Source organism: Homarus americanus, unplaced genomic scaffold (assembly GCF_018991925.1).
Source record: "Homarus americanus isolate GMGI-L3 unplaced genomic scaffold, GMGI_Hamer_2.0 scaffold367, whole genome shotgun sequence".
Lineage (NCBI taxonomy): Eukaryota > Metazoa > Arthropoda > Malacostraca > Decapoda > Nephropidae > Homarus > Homarus americanus.
The window spans coordinates 488297-509611 of NW_024743709.1; the positions used below are offsets into that span (position 1 = coordinate 488297).

Here is a 21315-nt window from a genome sequence, read left to right on the forward strand (position 1 = left end):
TCCAGACATCCTACAGTACAGTGAAGACATTATGAAGAATTATTTTTGAAGGAGAAAGTCATTTACACGATTATTAAAATATAGGGTAATTTTTTATATTTACAGTACGAGGGAACTCTTGAACTGATTTCCTCTATGCTGTATTGTATTGAATAATTATGTAAAATTAGATTTGAATTACTCTGGCAAATGTACAGCAGTTGGTCATTAACTACTACACAATGGGCTAATACTAAATTTCATGCAACAAAGGAGAACTAATATTTCTCAAAAAAATATGAAGAAATAAAATCAGAAGTGTAAGAATATGATAATCTGTAGAAACTAAAGAAGTTCAAAGAAAACTTGAACTATCCAAATTAAAATGGGTCAATGAATGTTTGGATAGAAAAGATGAGGAAAGCTGATTGGAAGAAAACCTACAGACATGAGAAACTTTCAAGATCGATGATAATGGAAAAGAAGGCTAATCCCACTGACAGATTAATGCCTACCTGGCAGCTGAAGCAAGGAGTAAACTTATTTAATACAGATAATGCATAATTTAAAAAAAAAATTTATTCAGTCATTGGAACTATTGTGCTCGCTGTCCAATATCCTTGTTCAGCATCTCGCTGGTTTTCCCTTTTATGCACCATCCACCTCTAAATAATAGCACCAGTCCAAAATAATCATATAGCATTCTTTTCTCTGGATGTGTCCACCCAACCTGATCTTTGGTCTAATTCACACTTGTGTTACAGTATTTATACTAGACGCATAAACTTGCACCCCTCCAATGTTATCTTTCAATTACCATACAGTATTGTTTTAATAAGGTTGTACAAATTAATAATGTCATTTCTCCATTTTATTTTAATATTGCATACACTGGAAAAAACCTGGGGGTGAGATTGGGTTTTACTTTTAATATATGACTATAGGGGGATTTGAGGGAAAGGGGTCCACCTTTGGTGAATCTGCATGTACTGTATTACAATGACACTGAATGTACTGGGTTTTAAGGTAGATGGTCTGTTGAACAATATTACAATACAGTACAATCAATGGGAATGCTGAATTAAGATTTCTTTGGGCGTTAATTCACTGGTCAGTCTTTACATTAGCAGATCCCAATGTTTTTGCATCACCCATTCTTCAGGAAGTGAAAGTTGGGGTTGAAACTTTTACTGCCTCTGCAGAATGTCATGGGTAGTTTAGATTACCTGTAGCTCCTTGCTGGCCATACTTTCCTCCAATTTTTTTTTTTTTTTTTTTTTTTTTTTTTAGTTTGGGTAGAAAGTGTGTAGTTCCCAAGTAATCACACAATATAAATCTTTTTCGACTCGACTGACAGCAGGAAGATGTGTCTACCAAGTTACCAACAACCATACACCACAGAAAGTAATGAGAACTGCATATACAGCTACCCCACAGGAGGTTACCTTATCATACACTGACAGGTAAGAATAATGATCACATTTTACTTAATTTTACAAGTCAATAAGGTATTAGTATCGCCACAGGTTCACCACATAACACCAAGTGGAATGTTACCCTCAATATTGTTTTCAGTTTCATCATCAGCTTTTCTCCACTTCCAACTCAATACAGCGAAAATTTTAATAATTTTTCTTCCTGTCTTTTAAAAAACAGAAAAAAGACTTGAAAATGCTACAAACTGATTTACCTCTCTTTTTTTAATTATCCAAAGTTACCTGCTAGACAAGATGAATTCGATATTAGCTAGTGATGAAATCCGTTGAAATAAAATCGGACTTGATGTATAATACCTCATGAAAGGCTGAAAATTAAACTGGGCTGGTACATAAATTGATGGGCGTGTAGTCTTGATTTATTAGGCAAGTTATACAGTACATGTTTCTCGTCCGTTTTCTTACAATTGTTCGATTTTATACGATGCTTTTAGATGCATATAGACCGTGTAACTATATAAATAGATAGATACAATACTATTTTCATGAAACAAAATAATATTACAATGTATTATTACTATTGCGCTTCAACTTTCAACGTCTTTAATAATTTTGCTTTAGATTCTACGCTTGACATTAATAATTAAAAATCAATAGAAATATCTCCTTGTGGGTTCAGGAAAATTCTGACGTGAAGGAATTTGTTCTTGACTACTTTAAATTGTAATTAAAATGGAACACTATGACATTCTAGTTTGTTTGTTAAAATGAAATAACACGACTGAAACATTCTAGACTAAAACATCCATGGCTGAAACATTCTAAGATACAACATCCATGGCTGAAACATTCTAAGATAAAACATCCATGATTGAAACATTCTAAGATACAACATCCATGATTGAAACATTCTAAGATAAAACATCCATGATTGAAACATTCTAAGATACAACAACCATGGCTGAAACATTCTAAGATAAAACATCCATGATTGAAACATTCTAAGATAAAACATCCATGATTGAAACATTCTAAGATACAACATCCATGGCTGAAACATTCTAAGATAAAACATCCATGATTGAAACATTCTAAGATACAACATCCATGATTGAAACATTCTAAGATAAAACATCCATGATTGAAACATTCTAAGATACAACAACCATGGCTGAAACATTCTAAGATAAAACATCCATGATTGAAACATTCTAAGATAAAACATCCATGATTGAAACATTCTAAGATACAACATCCATGGCTGAAACATTCTAAGATAAAACATCCATGGGTGAAACATTCTAAACCAAAACGCCAACTGGTGAAACACACTACACTCGACAAGGGTATCACGTATCAGAGAGCAACCAGGCGGTGTAAGCTAGTCTGGCTGGTGGTATAATGCAGAGCCCCACACAGTCTACCACCACCACCACCACCTCCTTGACACAACCCGCACTCGCATTATCACGGTGTTTAGTCACTGCCTACACATTCACACTTCATTCTTATTGCCTGGCAGGTTATAATTGTTGTGACCTTTTATCCTGTGAAACAAGGCTCAAAGACTGCTTCGTGTGGATAACATTTAATTTTAATTGCTTTTAAGGGCTAATTTCTCAAGCGGGCCAGTGCAAGTCTCGCGAGTAGGATGTAGACTTGTCTGATCTCATCTAATTTACCTAATGGGCACCCCAACTAGAGGTGCCCACGCTGAGGGAAGGAGGCCAGTGATCTGTGTAGGATCCCTCCATTGTTCATGATAGTCTTGTCCAGGGCTATTTTAAGGCCCTGTACTGTTCTCGATTCCACAGCTTGAACTGGTAGACTGTTCCACAGGTGTACCACCTTCTGTGTGAAGAAATATTTCCTTATAGTCGCCATAAATAGTACCTTGGCGTGTTTTAAAAATTGCGTCCTCTCCTTGCCCACACACTATCAAGTATGTTTGTCAAACATAGTGTTTGATCATACAATTTGAGAGTGTGTGGGCAAGTTTGAAGGTAAGACCAACAAGTTTGAAGATTAAACAAGTTTGATATTTTCTCGTCCAACATGACGTTTGTCAAACATGTTGATAGTGTGTGGCATTGTATGATCAAACATGCTCAGTCGAGGAGCAGTATCCATGGCGAGCTCACGGGACTCCCCTGAGTTTTAGCGAGTTTATTGAACTTTATAAGCAGCTTCCATTGTGGCAAATAAAGTGAAGATTACAAGAACAGATCTCGTAAATAAGAATGTTATGGGAAATTATTGGAAAATATGAAAGAAATAATTTCTACTGCGACCAAGGCCACAGTGTACTAGAGTCTTTGATTTGCTGGTATGGCATCTCTCAAGATAGTGTCCTCTTTTTTTATGCATGTTGTCACTTTCTCCAACAGTTCAACGAAAGTTTCATTATCCATTCTCAAAAAGTTCCCCCATCCCCAAGGTCACCACCCCACAGTCCCCTTACGACCTCAGGACAGTTGCCATTACCTCCATACCCAGTCTACTCTGTGAGGACTTTGTTTTTGAGTGGGCATTTGCCAGAATCCATCAGTCAATTGATCCACAGCAATTTGGCAATATGAGGACCTCCTCTACATCACACTGTTTAGTGAGCTTTCTGGATTTTCTGCAGAGAAACCTGCAGAAACGTAAGACATCACTGGCCGTTGCCCTTGTTGACTTCAGGAAGGCCTTTGACCTTGTTGATCACTGCACTGTTATCAACAAGGCCAATGCAGTAGGGCTGCCCACCAACCTGGTCTCATGGCTCACTGATTTCTTGAGTGGACGTTGCCAGGTATTGAGGTATCAGGGCTCTCCCAGGGGACCAAGATGGGACCACTGTGCTTCCTCATCCTGATCAACGACGCTCTATCGGACACTCCTCACAGGTGGAAGTACGTGGATGACTGCACTGTGGGGGTTTCAGTGGACAACACCGCACCAGACTACTCATCGTTACAAGGCATCCTGGGCAGGCTACAGGCATGGACTACGGAGAACAAGGTCACCATCAACCACACCAAAACCGTAGTCATGCACATCAATACCGCAACCACTCCAGTGCAAGCCCCAGCAGCCTGTGCCCATCTTCTCCAGCTGGTGCAGTCTGCCAAACTCCTGGGTGTAACTATAGACAAAAAACTTGACTGGAAGGCCCATGTAAATAACACAGTCAAGGCAGCCTCGTACCGTCTCTACATGCTACGAAGACTTAGGTCACTTGGGACACCCACGCCAGAGCTGAGGACTATCTACAACGCCTTTATTCTCCCCAAACTAACGTATGCGTCACCAGCCTGGTCGTCTTCTCTCAACTCCACCCACCTCGCGCAGTCCGCCACTACAACAAAATTCAGCCCACAAGAGCCCGCACCGATAGATATAAGAATAGCACCATCCCACCTATTGCTAAAATAATAGACAACTCCTGATTTATGTACTGTACAGCCCTGTAAATGTATTCAACGCATATTATATCATTATGTCTAAATCAAATGTAAGTCTGTATATTTTCAGCCACCGGCTGTAACTCTATTACTAAACCGTTTATTATTATTATTGTTATTATTATTATTATTAGATGATACCACTAGTTCCTTTAATAGGGCGCCATTCTGTGCCATTCCTTCATCCATATTTTTTTTTTCGTTTTTTCTTTGAAGTCTCTGTTTCAAGAGCAAATATAATAGCAATACAGGCTGCCTCCTTACTCATGCTGTCACCCAGTGCGGAGGGGGCGCAGCAGACATCTTATGAACGGCACCAGACACCAACTGAAGTTTGATCATTCTAGTTGTAAAGTGTGTGGCGACGTATGATACATGATTAAACCGCATGTTTGACAAACATATTTAATAGTGTGTGGGCACCAACCAATGTTAACTAGTTTTCGACACACTATGACTAAAATATACTGTATATGATGTCCCTATGTGTGTCAAAGGATAAATAACGAAGAAAAAAAAAGATCTCATTAACTGTTGTTTTTATCAGGACAATTTTATTTCTAATGTATTCGACATTTGTATTACAACCAACTCAAAGGAAGGGCTGGAGGTGCAGGCGGCCGTGTGTGGTAACTCCAACTCCCCGAGACCCCAACGCTCCTCTTACCTTCCTCAGGGCTCACAGTCACAGACACACTGCTCATGCTCAGTAACCTCTCAACTGTGTAAGGTAGTGCACGTGCCGCGATCCTCTCCGTTCGTGTCTTGTTACACCCGGGAAAATGTCTTTCAAGGGAGTTTTATTGTAATATAAGAAACCCGATTCTAGAATATAAGGAGGAATTCACGAAAAAACAAGGTAAAGTAGATATTATTAACTGTAAACATTGGAGATAGCTTATTGCAGTAGGTTGTAGGGTCACTTTTTCAACAACAACACACCCACGGGTGAGTTGATTTAGTTTTCACTGTGCTTCTACGTTTTTCGTCAGTAACTACAGATCTACAATAATCGGGAGAGTATTATTAGCAGAACAAATCATGTTTGGCAGGGCGTAATTGACATAAACTAAGTTAAGAAGGACATTGACGCGAGTGTTGAACGTGTGGACAGGTTGGAGTTCAGTACGACGAGACACTCAACATTTCAACTGTGCAGTAAAATTTGTTTCAGTTGCTATAATGTATTACTGAGATTTAACAACTGAAATCTTTAAGCGCGGGATTGAAGTTAATACATTTACTAGTAGTCAACAATAAATGATAAACCTCGGGCCATTACTTAAATCCCAATGGTTCATTTTCAACTCTTACTGTGCTGTCACTTTACTGTGTTGAGTAAAACACTGCTGTGTATTAAGAACGAACCTGAGTAAATCTGGATCCGGTGTCATGCGACAAATTTTCCGGTGCGACAAACCTTCCGGGTTCAGCAATTACTGATGTTCATTATCGACATCTAAGATGTATGATTGATTTGTGAGAGCTGAAAATATTAATAAATACGGTAACGAAAGGTTTTGAATGAATTTCCCATTATATCTTGGGCAAACTGAGTACAGTATAAGGATATGAAACATACTCACTACCAAAGACAATGAAAGCACAAAGTGGGCAATGCTTTGAAGTCGATGGAAATTGTGGGGTAAGAACACAAAAAATTAACCAATCAAACCCAAGGAATCCTGACCTAACCTGCCCTAACCTAACATTACAAAATCTTACCCTACTTAACCGATGGTGGGAGGAGGCCGGTCCGACTAATTACCCAAATGTAGCAAAATGTAGCCGCAATGAAGTCAAATAATGGTCCTACATGAATAAATCGGACTGTGAATCACTTCTCGATTATTATTTGGTGTCAAAGTCACAAAAAATTGGTAAACTTAATTTAATCTGAGTTGTGTTAGGTTAGGTTAGGTACATGCACTTGATCTATTAACTCAGATTAAATTAAGTTTACCAATTTTTTGTGACTTTGACACCAAATAATAATCGAGAAGTGATTCACAGTCCGATTTATTCATGAAGGACCATTATTTGACTTCATTATATATATTTATATATATATATATATATATATATATATATATATATATATATATATATATATATATATATATATATATATATATATAAAGTAAGTAAATACTACGACAGCATGATGCCCAATGAACAGATACAGCACAATACTCGGCTTTTAAGTGAACTGTAGAAGCAGTTACCAGCACAAAAAACTCACCTATTTTATAGTCGGCGTCACACTAGCAGTTTTTGCGTTAACTCCATATTTTCTGTCGTTTTTCAGTTTTTATCTTTCCTCGGGAGTATCACTCACACGAAGATTAATGTCCCCTTCCCGCCTGAATGCTCCCGCCATCCACTGTGGTCAAATCTAGATCCATGCTCGATAATGAAGATCGTAATATAAAATAAAATATCAAGGTACTTAAAACTAAATGTAATTGTAAAATACTTAATATCACATTTTTAATAAATAACTTAAGTGTACATTTTTAATTTATGTTATTCCTAAATACATCTGATGTTTATTTACATTAGGAGCGCACGTAGAATGACGTGCGCTAGTTCTATACGTGTGCGCGCATAAAAATTACAATCCTTAGGATAAATAATTAATGCAAGAAGATGACGCTAAGTGCTAGTGTGACGCTACCTTATTGTGTAACCTGGCTACCTGGGAGGGTCTCTAAGTACTATTAACGGTTAACCTAGCAAAGGATTTTCAGTTAAAACACTAGTACATAATGATAATAATTATAAGACTCGTATCAGCAGTGTGATTTGTAGAAAAACAGTATTACAATGGTTGGTATAAGGATCTAACAGGCTACAGTTTAAGTGATTCATGGTAGATTGTACAAGCTACAGAGCAAAGGAGGAATGCTACTCTTGCCCAGGTGAGATGACGGGGCTGGCAGGTAGAAATGCTCTCTGAGTGGCCAGTAAACAAGGTTCTCACCTGGCCTCGTGGCGTAGTTCTGTAATAACAAAGAAACTTAGAAATGTAACACCCACAAATGTTCCCGAGGAGCCGTATTTTAGTTAGGGAATTATCTGAGGCTGGAACATTTCCGGGCCTTTGTATTTAGTATTGTAATACACTAAGACGTATCCCGCCCTACCCGGCTCTGTTTCTTCTCGATTACTCCTCCCGAGCAATTTTTTTGTTTGGACACAGTTGTCTTATTTCTTTTTACAAATAATGCCACGAACAGTTGCCCAGCCGATGGCTAGTATAGTGAAGAATATTTTAAAGAAGGTTGGTGGACGAGAGGTCTGTGAAGATGAAGGTGTCAATTAAATAGCAGGATGATAAGTTATCTCCGCTTCTGAGAGATAAACGGGAGCCCTTGAGGTGGGAGGTGGCGCTGGCTAGTACACGTTAACACTGTCTCACACTCGACTGTGCGACGAAAAAATTATTTCACTACACTTAACTACTATTATCTAGCCTAACCAAATGGCTCAACCTAACCAAATTTAACCTAACTTAACCTAACCCCCCCTCCAATCTAACTTCCCCAAGAAGCATGTGAATTAATTTTGTTTTGATGGTAAGATTCTGTCCACGTGCCCTCAGAGCCCTTACTCAAAAGGTAAATATCAGTTATTAGTTAAAAAGTCTATGGTAGGTATTATCATAACCTTGCCACTCATCAGAAACAGGGGGTGACGTTGGTGAACATGGACGAGGATTCAAAATGTGCTTTTAAAATGTTGGTTTGTGACGTTACCACATAAACAAAGCAGAAAAGAAGACTGGAGAGAGAGGGGGTGGTTTTTTTCGTGTGGGAAGAAAACAAGGAGTTAATATAATAGTAACGGGATTACAAGGGGTTAAGGGGGAGAATGATGTTGGGGGCAGTGCGGACTGAGAGACGGAGGCACAAGCGGGTGGCAGGTAATTTTTGTACTTTCTTTTTATCGAGAGTTTTCCGTACCTCTCCTTTTGTAGGTAAGGCCATTAACCAAAAAATAAAGTGGCACGAGGAGTGTACAACATTTACCCGTAGTGGTTGTTGGAAAACCTTATAATATGGAGGGAAGGGGAGGATAAGCATAAACAAGAGATGGAGGCTGCCGGCGGAGGGTATCCGCCAGAAAAGTATGATCTTTAGAACTTAGACGGTGTTTTCTGGCTATTTCATAATTGAACCCGCCACTGGAGGGGACATAAGAAATGAAGAAAACGGGGCGGGAATTGGAAGCGCCACGCAGTGAGGAGAGAGGAGTGGTGGAGCTGGACTCTCCGCCAGGCACTCCCAGTGACCAGATGATCCTCAGCACACCTGGAGTATCACAGTAAGGGGCTCTGTATCCCAATCCTCCTATTAGATTAGAATATTATGGAGCAAGTCATCACTGATATAAGTCACTAAATAAACAGATGAAGTAACACATAGTGTGTGTATGGTGTAGCAGGTGTGGGGGTGAGGAACTGACCCGCGTGGTCAGGGGGTGTTAGTGGAGAAAGGGAACTTGTTCCCTGGAGAGACGCAAACTCAGGAAGACGGTCCTTTGGTGGAGTCATGGACAGGTGTTTGATGGTAATTATGTGCATAATGTGATAATTATTTACTGTGTTTATTGGCGTTTTCTTAAATAATTGCCCCAAATCAAATTTCGCTGGCATCAGAAATGTAGCCATGAAATAACAGGTGTGTTGAGGCGCCCATCTTGCTGTAGGTGTTAGAGAAGTTCCATATTAAGGTATAGTAGCCTTACGCTCAGAGGCTGTGATAACTTTACACTTTTCACTTAAACAGTCCTGTGAACCTCATGTCTCAGTATAGTCCACGCTGCTATGACATCACAGCTTCATCATCTATAGCTTATAGCCGAGGAAGCTTCTGAGGTAATCCACCAAGGTGGCCATGGATCACGGCTGACACCTGACTCACGCCACCACTACGTGACCACCGCACTGCTGCTGACGGTGCCATTAGTACCAACACACAACACTATGTTTCCACCGCGGGCTCTGGACTGGTTCCCTGCTGTTATATACACGAGAAAAGACGTGAAAAATTGGTCTCGTTAGGGGGGGGGGGCGGCAGTATGGATACAGCACTGTAGTCTAAGTCTTCTGTGGGCTATAAAGGAGGAACTGTTACCGAAACTACACTCGAAGGCGAGCTGTGGATCCACAGGTAAAATAGAATGAGTTTTGATTCAACCCCAAATTTATTAGTTCACATTTTTTATGCGTCATAATGATAGATAATACTCCAACTTGTTTCTCATTGGTTAGTTACTCAACCGATCAGACACCTTCCTTCCGCTAGTGGACACCTGCTACCTGTAGTCTAGAGGTTTTATTGCAACTATATCTTGCGCTAGTCAGGCCGCACCTCGATTATGCGGTTCAGTTCTGGTGCCCTTATTATAGAATGGATATAAATTCACTAGAGTCGGTGCAGCGAAGAATGACAAAAATGATTCCGGGGCTTAGAAACCTTCCATATCAGGATAGGTTAAAGAAACTTAACTTGCATTCCCTAGAAAGACGAAGAGTGCGGGGAGATATGATAGAAGTATTTAAGTGGGTGAAAGGAATCAATAAAGGGATATAGATAAAGTTCTTATAATATCCGAGCAGGATAGGACTCGGAACAACGGATTCAAGTTGGATAAGTTTAGGTTTAGGAAGGAGATAGGAAGAAACTGGTTCACAAATAGGGTGGTGGACGAGTGGAACAAGCTTAGCAACTTTGTAGTAAGTGCTGGAACTCTGGAAAGTTTCAAAAGGAGGCTGGATAGATTCATGGATGATAGAGTGGTAGTAACTCTCGACAGGAGCTGCCATGCACAGGCCAACCGGCCTATTGCAGACTCCTTATTTTCTTATGTTCTTATGTGTAGGGCAGCTCTAGGCAGACCTAACCTAACAGGTTCTGACACTACCTGTTGACAGACATATTCATCATTATACACTTCACACCAACACTGGGTAGTCTTAGCTGAGAGAGTGTGTGTGTGTGTGTGTGTGGTGGTTGAGTCGCCACAAAGTCTCAGCCTCCACCCACACACACCCAACATTCAGTCAGCGTGTTAAGATGATAATGAACATGCGATTTCTAAGTTCAATCATACATAACTCTCCTTCAATCTCTTACTATCAGTGAAGATTAATGAAAGGGGGTGACAGGTGAAACTGTCGAGAGAGAGAGAGACTTCAGGTACTGCGCTGCTGAAATACCTCTGAATGCATGCTTGGTAACCTCAGTAGGTCAGTAGAACAGTAGATAGGCAGCAGGGTAAGTGCACAGGTAAACATGGGGAGGAGGAGGTAGGTCGTCAGGTGTTGCTACTGTAATTATCATCAACATGTGTCAGGAGGGTACCCTAAATATACTGCACAACTAAACACATGTAAAATATAGTTATGGCGTGTGTTTGAGTGGTGGTGATGGTGTGGAGGGTAGTGGGTGGTGATGGTGTGGAGGGTAGTGGGTGGTGATGGTGTGGAGGGTAGTGGGTGGTGATGGTGTGGAGGGTAGTGGGTGGTGATGGTGTGGTGAGGTGTGGGTGATGGTGTGGAGGGTGGTGGGTGGTGATGGTGTGGAGTGGTAGGTGGTGGGTGAGGGTGGTGTGGAGGGTAGTGGTGGTGATGGTGTGGAGGGTAGTGGGTGTGTGATGGTGTGGAGGGTGGTGGGTGGTGATGGTGTGGAGGGTAGTGGGTGGTGATGGTGTGGAGGGTAGTGTGGAGGTGGTGGGTGTGTGGTGTGGAGGTGGTGGGTGGTGATGGTGTGGAGGTGGTGGGTGGTGATGGTGTGTGTGAGGGTAGTGGTGGTGGTGTGGAGGTGGTGGGTGGTGATGGTGTGGAGGGTAGTGGGTGGTGATGGTGTGGAGGGTAGTGGGTGGTGATGGTGTAGGTCAATGGTGATGGTGGTTAGATGGTTGGTTGGTGGTTTGTCTTAGGTTGACTTAACGCCTCGAGGACAAACCACAAACCGGGAAGTTGGAGTTTATTACCTTCAACAGAAATTCTTGGATGACGAGAGAAAAAATAAGAAGAAATAGTTACACAAAAAGCTGGAATGTGGCTAACAAGTCTTAACAGTATCTTGACTTGTAGGAAAAATATATCCCAAACGGCGAATATAACTCCACTAGCTGAGGGTATGAAAACAACTAATTCTACCTAGCGTTACTTAATGCCAGGTTAGTGTTAGTTAAGTTTGGCTCTCACTTATTGTTACCTTTCTCTCCACAACAGAATTTATAGGAACACTAGGAAACATTAATTAGTTGAGAGTGTTGGACAGTTCCGCACCTCTATTGTCCAGTGTAAGGAGAGGTAGACTTGTCGCTCACGGGACCACCTCAACAGTGTAGCTGGGTGTATTTGTCTGGTTGTACCCCCGTTAAATGTGACAATCTCCGTGACGTCAATGCCAAAGGTGTAGCCAACATACATAACACCAAGTTGACTCGATACACAGCCCTGACAACCCGTCATGATAATGTAGGATACAGTACACGGAAAATTACTCTAAGCCTTCGGTACACAAGGAGGCAGTGTGGTTGGTACTGCACTCAGCCGGCTTCACTCTCATCAGCTGTCCATTAACACCCAAGGTGGATCGTGGTGCTCCGGGAGTGAACCGCAACCATTAGGACAGGAGACAACCACACCTGTCTGCTACAACACTCCAGTTATCAGGGACGTGTGTGTGTGTGTGTGTTCTCTATGTACAGTACTTTAATCTCTGTCGTGTTGATGAGTTGCTCAAGAGTACGAGAAGTATTCACGAATTCGTGGCTTCATTTTTGTTACAGTATATTGTGGCTATATACATCTCCCTATCTTAGCTGGTATACTGGTTATAGGCATATCCAGAAGCCATCATGCTTATTATATAATCAACGCGTGAATGAAAGGTTATTACAGTTTGCCCCCGACACCTTTGATCAACAGCAGAAAAACAACAACTTTTAAGTGTACAAGTTTTGTCTTCATTATATTCAATTATTGAGGGGCCTTTCATAAGCTGACGTGACCCCCCCCGTAATCTCACATACAACACAGGCAGGATATATTGTATAATATGCAAGCTTAAGTGGTCACCAGCTTGATCCGGATTGATCACGTCATCAGGAGAGCTTAACCAGATACCCAGTCGGGGGTGAGGGTGGTTGGGGAGGGAGGGGGTGAAGAGCTCTTGGAATCGACTCCATGTAGCCCTCCACTTCCCCACCTCCTTTAGGGGCCCTCTAGCCTCTTCACCACACGGGGTGACCTGACGCATTACTAACAACATTACTGCGTCACACTTCCTGGCATGCTCCTGATACTTCCCAGGAATATAAAGGAGGTAGAGGGCGCCGCTGTACACGAGAGCTACTGGTAACTAACCCAGAGCATCTCAGTTCGGAAGTTGTCTCTCTCTCGTTCGTTCTACTCGTGTCCATTGGTTCGCCATTACTCTTTATATACGAACGTAAATATATTCCCCCTGCTCTTCTGTTATAGTGTTACTCTGGTGTTAGTGGTTGATAATTAATTTAGCAGCATCGTCAAGGTCGTCGCTTCACTTAATCACTTGGTTAGGATCATTTAATTTTTTTAGATCAGTTTATTTACCTTAATACTAACCTTATAACCCCCCCCCTCTCCCAAGGTAATGTTAGGGTGTGTAATCTGCAGGTGGGTTTTTCACAGGTATATTATGAGAGTATAAACCAGTTTCCTTTTATTTATTTTACACATTTAAATTCGTAGAGACAAAGGACTGAGACGTGTGGTGTTTGTTAACTGGTGTGTGTCTTCTTCTCAGCTCTACCATCTAACCTCCTCCCCCCTCTCTGTCTCCTAACCCCCTTCTTACCCCCATGTGTCTCCTAACCCCCCCCCACCCTCTTCATCGCCTTGTTAAGTAACCTCACTCACTCACGCCCGGAACCTTATCGGGGAAGGAAGGAAGGAAGGTGAAGCGTGGACCCTCCCCTGTAATAATACTTCTATCATTACCGCCATAAAGAGTAAATAAAGAAGAAACTATTACAGGTACTCTACACGTCTTTGTCTTTACATCTGGTGAGAGGAGTTTGTCCATAATAAACAAACAAACTGTTATTACCTACACAAGATCAACAATGGGACAAGTTCGATTGAAATCATTGAATGGCCTTGTGACTAGATGTTAATTTCGTCAGTAATGGATAAAATTTTCACACTAAATAAACTAAGAGCCTACTACCCACCTCCCCAGCCCCCGCTACTGACCGCCCACTACCAATATTTGGGCTTCTTGTGTGCATTAGTGAACAAGTGGGGTAATGATGTTTGGTGGTGGTTTAGTACTGTAAGAGAGAGAGAGAGAGAGAGAGAGAGAGAGAGAGAGAGAGCAACAAGAACCTTTATGATTTCTCATCCCATAGACGATTTACAAAAAAAAAAAAAGTAAAATAAACAATATATCAACTTTTAATGATCTCAAATAACTCGAAGTGTTTTCCTCCAGTGCTCTCTGTTTCCTCGCCATTACCCTACGTTATATTCACTCATGCGCGGAAAGAACATATACCCTCAACAAGCTAATTAACTAAGTGGTGGTTGTTAGATTGCATCACATCAACACTTGCTGCTCTGACGTCATCGGAAATCTTAACCTAACCCATGAATTACTGTGCGTTCTGAAATGCCTCGGATTTTTGTTTATTATTTTCCTACAAGATGTTACTCATTCCTATACTGTTGTAATAAGGAAGGGCGACCTAATGCTATCTACACTACCTCCCCCCCCCCCTGTCCCCCTTCCCACCAGTCCCCTTTCCCCCCCTGTCCCCTTTCCCCTGTCCCCTTCCCCCTGTCCCCTTCCACCAGTCCGTCCCTTTCCTCCCCCCCTGTCCCCTGTCCCCTTCCCCAGTCCCTTTCCCCCCTGTCCCAGTCCCCTTTCCCCTGTCCCCTTCCCACAGTCCCCTTTCCCACCCCTCCACCAGTCCCCCTTCCCACCAGTCCCTTTCCCCTGTCCCCCTTCCCCCCTGTCCCCTTCCACCAGTCCCTCCTCCTATGTCGTATTTTCTTGCTTGTTCGGGCGACAACTCAAGACACTTTTGGAAGCAGGAAGCTGAAATTTACACACAATGGTGACCAAGTGCTTTGATAACACTGTTTGACTTTGTATTAGATTCGGTTCGCTTCAAAAATAACCTTTATGTTGTGTGTGTTATGTTATCATTCTCAAGGATTTTAAGATATATGATCATTTTGCCACACACACACACACACACACACACAAGAGGAAGAGGTTCATGGGTCTGAATATTAATGTAAGGGAGGAAGACGAGGAGAAGGGAAGGTTGGCGAGGATGGAAGGATAGACAAACACTAGATGGATAGGTGGCACTGGGCATTCCTAGTTCATTCCTCATTTTAAGTTCTTTTGTATTATTTTCAAGTTTGATAAATATGTTTCCCGTCACGAAGACCATGGTTAGCTTAGTACATACATAGTACCTCAGTCGTGTAGGTGTACAGTACATTGGTAAATAGTAAGGTACCTCAACCAAGATAAAAGGGAGCACAGGTAACAGGGAACACAGGTAATAGGTAGCACAGGTAACAGGAAACACAGGTAACAGGTAACACAGGTAACAGGAAACACAGGTAACAGGAAACACAGGTAACAGGAAACACAGGCAACAGGAAACACAGGCAACAGGAAACACAGGTAACAGGTAGCACAGGTAACAGGGAACACAGGTAACAGGGAACACAGGTAACAGGTAACAGGAAACACAGGTAACAGGGAACACAGGTAACAGGGAACACAGGTAACAGGGAACACAGGTAACAGGGAACACAGGTAACAGGAAACACAGGTAACACAGGTAACAGGGAACACAGGTAACAGGAAACATAGAGTACTAACATAGAGTACGTAACACACAGGTAAGAGAGAACAAGTTTGAAAGTCTTATGTGATCCAGGTTTCAGTATAGGCTATTGTGGGATGGGGTTGCGACACTCTCCCACCTTGCTCGCCCCTTGCAAGGTCACCACCACCCATCGTTGTTAACTCCTCTGTGTTGAATACTACATAAACTAAAGATGAGGACACAGCCAAATTATTCTACACACACACACACACACCCGGAAGTTATAACGCCAGAATATTATAAATACTTCATTTCTTGGTTTTATTTCATCATCTCCTTCGCCAGGTGCTGGTCGGAGGGGCGGAGTGCTGCGCCTGGCGGTCACAAACTGGTCTTTCCAACTGGTGATGTCAGCAGAGATTCCCAACACTTTCTTTCCTTTCCCTGGAGCACTTTTCACCTTAATCTATCATGGTATTGTGGAGGGGTTTACTTTATACTGAATGAGTACGGATAGTGAGGTAGGGTAGGGTAGGGAGAGAAGGTAGGGTAGGGGAGGGAGAGAGGGTAGGGTAGGGGAGGGAGAGAGAGAGAGGGAGGGAGAGAGAAGGTAGGGGAGGGAGAGGGAGAGGGAGGGAGAGAAGGTAGGGGGGGGAGGGAGAGAGGGTAGGGTAGGGGAGGGAGAGAGGGGTAGGGTAGGGGATGGAGAGGGTAGGGAGAGAGGGTAGGGGAGGGAGAGAGGGTAGGGTAGGGGATGGAGAGAGGGTAGGGAGAGGGTAGGGTGGGTAGGGGGGAGGGAGAGAGGGTAGGGGGAGGGAGAGAAGGTAGGGAGGGAGAGAAGGTAGGGGAGGGAGAGGTAGGGGAGGGAGAGAAGGTAGGGGAGGGAGAGAAGGTAGGGGAGGGAGATACAGAATGAGTGCGGAGAAGAAAGGTATTAACAAGTCACCTTGGTCCTGAATGACGTTATAATAAATTACTCCTCCATCACCTGCTGTTGTCATGGTGGTCAGTGTCACCTGACTTCACCTGACTCCATATTGTCGTCATCACCTCACCTGTTCTCACTCACGCATGAACAAAGTTGATTTTCAGGAATTTCGTTTCTTTAATTACTTTCTGTCGTCGTATCACTTGGCAACATTTCATCACGTAAAAACTATAACAACTTTTAAAAGCATTTGTGTGATTATTTTCATGATGTAAATTAACATACTTTAAGCACGGATAAAACACTCGAGTCTGGGTCCAACTCTTCATATATTGACTCAACTCTGCCTGGTTCTTACATCATTAGTAGTCGACTGTGGCTGTTGGTCAGTTTATGGTGGATTAAACAACCCCCCCCCCGAACGTTAACTGTAATAAAATCTGTCCGGTTAAAAGGCTCGTCCGGTAACCAGTAGTCAGTCAATCTTCAAGAGCTGCTGCTGAGGACATAAGGAACAACCTGATAGAAGACAACATTAATGTGGGTTACATAACTTGATATTTATGTTATTGATTTGAATATTATTTACCAATATACTTTCAGCTCTCGATGTATATTTTTAAATCTTTCGTAAAAAACAGATGGCGAAGTTACATAGGGAGACGGTAGATGTTGTCATGGTGCCAGTGTAATTGGGAGTCGGTGTTGGACGCGTGTGTGTGTGAATAATGAGGGCGAGTGTCTTGTGATTCGCCAGAGGTTGTGGTAAGACGAGTGTACCGCGCGTGTGTTGTCTAGAAAATACTGTATACAATTGTCATGGTGGAGGGAAAGGTTACATATTGGTGGAGGGGTGTGGGAAGAGGCAGCTGCAGATCGGGGAGGAGGAGAGATTTCACACATTGTATACAGAGTGAACCAAAATATTTGTAATCATGTATCAACAAACTAGGGAATATAACAAGGGAATAATTGTATTAAACTCAACGTAGAGGAATTGAGAAACATTCAGAGGGTATTACATGTAAGAATTAATGAGAATATTTCTGTTCACGTCAAGTAATTTTGAATGTTTCAGGAAATGAAATGGTAAATGAGGCAGATTGACAAACAGCTCGCACTGTGAATATTCCTCATACCTGAAGATAGAAGAATTCATAATACCATCTTGTTCATAATTTACATAAACGATCTAGATACTGGGATCAGCAGTGACATAAGCAAGTTTGCGGACGACACCAAAATAGGGCGGCAGATTAATTCAGGGCAGGATGAAAATGCACTACAGGAGGATTTAAACAAACTGCAGGAGTGGTCAGAAAAATGGCAATGAAATTCAACACCAGCAAGTGCAGCGTACTTAATATTGGAAGAACAAATACTGTCAATGTATACAGCCTTAACAACATCAACCTAGAGAAGTCGACTTGTGAAAGAGACTTAGGGGTACTTGTAAGCCCGGACCTACGGCCTAGAAAACAGTGCGTTAATGTTCGAAATAAGGCAAACAGAGTATTTGGTTTTATATGTAGAAGTGTAAGTAACAAGAGTGCAGAGATCTTATTGCAACTATATCTTGCGCTAGTCAGGCCGCACCTCGATTATGCGGTTCAGCTCTGGTGCCCTTATTATAGAATGGATATCAATTCACTGGAGTCGGTGCAGCGAAGAATGACGAAAATGATTCCGGGACTTAGAAACCTTCCATATGAGGATAGGTTAGAGAAATTAAACTTGCATTCCCTAGAAAGAAGAGTGCGGGGAGATATGATAGAAGTATTTAAATGGGTGAAAGGAATCAATAAAGGAGATATAGATAAAGTTCTTATAATATCCGAGCAGGATAGGACTCGGAGCAACGGATTTAAGTTGGATAAGTTTAGGTTTAGGAGGGAGATAGGAAGGAACTGGTTCACAAATAGGGTGGTGGACGAGTAGAACAAGCTTAGCAACTTTGTAGTAAGTGCTGGAACGCTGGAAAGTTTTAAAAGGAGGCTAGATAGATTCATGGATGATACAGAGTGGTAGTAACTCTCGACAGGAGCTGCCATGCACAGGCCAACCGGCCTATTGCAGACTCCTTATTTTCTAATGTTCTTTTTTTTTACCTTCGTTTATGGGGGAGTATTGTTGAGACGGGTGAGTGTATCCGGGGAAGATCAAGAATAAGGGGGGTGGGGGATGGTGTGTGGGAGGATAGTGTTGGCAGGATCCCAATCCCTCACGCTTGTAGAAACTCAACCAAGTCCCACGTGCCCTACCTAACCTAACCTAACCACACATATCAGTATACAATTTATTAACCCTGACGGAATCGAACCAGTGTGTGTGATGATAATAATAATAATAATTAACGGCTTATTGAAAAAGTTCTGCAGCCCGAAGGCTGAAAATATACATTGGACATAAATGACTTATTACATACATTGGTGGTTTAACAAAAGCCTTCATTAGAGAAAGGTAAAGGAACATACAGTGAACATACAGATTAATGTAGGATTGTACGTGTTGAACAGTAAACACATAGTGTAGTAACTCCCTCCCAGATGGTCACGCCAGGCACCACCCCCTAGCCTGTTTCCTATCCTGCGTCTAGTTTAAGGATATCCTGTGACGTCAACCTCTTGTCAGCGGCTGATCACCCATAGTCCCCCGCAGGAACAACTAGTCAGGAATCTATTCACAGCTGGGTGAACTATGGACGACCCGGATGACCAAGAACCTTTAGCAGCTCTAAATACTGTATGACGTCACCATGTAAACGACCCCATTAGACTTTGCTCTTGATTTGGGTGACATTTTGCTTCCTAAACCCACTAAACGATAAAGTAAATACTACTACTATTGCTACTACTACTACTACTACTACATCTACTATTACTACTACTATAATAATAATAACAACAATAATAATAACTGGCAGGCAGACAAGCCATAGTTAAGGTGAAACTTAGAGTAAGCACGAAACTGACACTATCGTCTTATCTGTCGTAAATATTAATGGTTTGCGTCACAGTACATTTATTATTTCAACAATCTTTCTATGTCTTCTTATTCACTACCGTTCACAGTTTCCCATAATATACCTAACACCACGTGGGGGTTATATGCTGTAGTGTGGACAAATTCTCAGCTGAAACGATAACTTGCGGTGAAATGCCGACGACAGCAGCTAGCGGATGTAAACACGATATGGTGTCCGGTGAGCTCTGTTACGAGTGTGGGCAGCAGTGCGAACTGGTCTTATACGTTGTAATTTGATAGATAGATAGATCTATGTATCCATCTATCACACGTAGTTGTAACCCGAGTGGTGGTAACCTTAGCTAAATTCTCTTAAACTTGGTGTGAGTCACTTCCCGCCAACTGACCTTCCCACGAGAGGTGAAAGTGAAGGGGGAACGCCATATGTCCGACCCTTCATCATCTTATTATATTTTAGGATAATTGGGGTAGGTTAATGTTAGTGTTAAGTTAGGTTAGTGTTGGGATGATTTGATTGCTTTTACTTGCACAAGTGTCTTCACAATGACCCACGATACTCAAAATACAGATATGTAATATGGAAGTTAACGACTCGGTCTCTTCCTGTAGGATGGCGGAGAAGCAACACACGGGCGGCGGGGTGCTCAAGACGTCCTCCTCGGGGGTCCTCAAGAGGTCCTCCTCGGTAGAGATCCTCACCGGGATTACCCCCATCCATGGCCGCATGACCTCGCCAGTCAACATGAGCAGCTGTCAACTGTCGTACCCAATGATCAACCGGCCACAAGGAAGACCTCCCCCTGCCGCAGCCCCCAGTAACACCAGCGTGAGACCCCCTCCCTCCTCCCTCCCACCCTCAGGCACCCCTGCTGCAGCCCCCAGCAACACCAGCTTGAGACCCCCTCCCTCCTCCCACCCACCCTCAGGCACCCCTGCTGCAGCCCCAAGCAACACCAGCGTGAGACCCCTCCTCCTCCCACCCACCCTCAGGCACCCCTGCTGCAGCCCCAGCAACACCAGCGTGAGACCCCCTCCCTCCTCCCACCCACCCTCAGGCACCCCTGCTGCAGCCCCCAGCCACCCCCCTCCCCACCCACCCTCAGGCACCCCTCATGCACCTCCTCCTCCCACCCACCCTCAGAGCACCCCTGCTGCAGCCCCCAGCAACACCAGCTTGAGCACCCCTCCCTCCTCCCACCCACCCTCAGGCACCAAATACCCTGTGGCGGCGAAGATGGCAGCTCGTATTGGTGATGTTGGGAAACGAGGCAGGTCTGGCAGCCTCCCTGTATGTACCAGTACTGCAGACAACGCTTCTACCAAATCCGGGAGTCCCTCGACGGCGGCAAAGAGAAAGAATCGAATAGCAGAGTTGAAGACGAGTGCGATGAGTATGCTGCCCTCGCTGAAGACCTCGAGCAAGACAGACCAGGTCTCACCCCTCGGCACGCCCATCATAGGGAGGAGAGGACACATCTTCACTATAAGCACCCCGGTGACGGAGGACGTGGTTATGAGACCTCAACCTCAGTCCCAGAAGGCTGTGCCGTGTGAGGGCGACCCCTTCGACCAAAGGCGCAAGATGACCTCTGCACCCAACACCCCGAGACAAGGTAGGTCACGTCGAGAGAGAGAGAGAGAGAGTAGCCGTTTTGATCAGACTTTGAAGAAACAGTGAAAACTTGTTTTGTCT

General features: G+C 43.0%; 2 protein-coding genes across 3 annotated transcripts in view; both read left to right on the forward strand.

Moving 5' to 3' along the window:
- Window positions 1-7018: 7018 nt before the first annotated feature.
- On the forward strand, window positions 7019-20800 carry LOC121877427 (vegetative cell wall protein gp1-like). Its single transcript, XM_042383184.1, has 3 exons — window positions 7019-9187; window positions 20232-20580; window positions 20726-20800. Exons 1-3 carry the CDS (start codon window positions 9066-9068, stop codon window positions 20798-20800), a joined length of 546 nt encoding a protein of 181 aa, XP_042239118.1. The 5' UTR covers window positions 7019-9065.
- Window positions 20777-21315, forward strand: part of LOC121877481 (myogenesis-regulating glycosidase-like) — a 36202-nt gene continuing 35663 nt past the window's right edge. For both annotated transcript variants that reach the window (XM_042383251.1, XM_042383252.1), the window contains exon 1: window positions 20777-21235. In XM_042383251.1, the coding sequence (XP_042239185.1) occupies window positions 20857-21235 (379 nt within the window). In that variant the 5' untranslated portion in view covers window positions 20777-20856. The remainder of the gene's footprint in view (window positions 21236-21315) is intronic.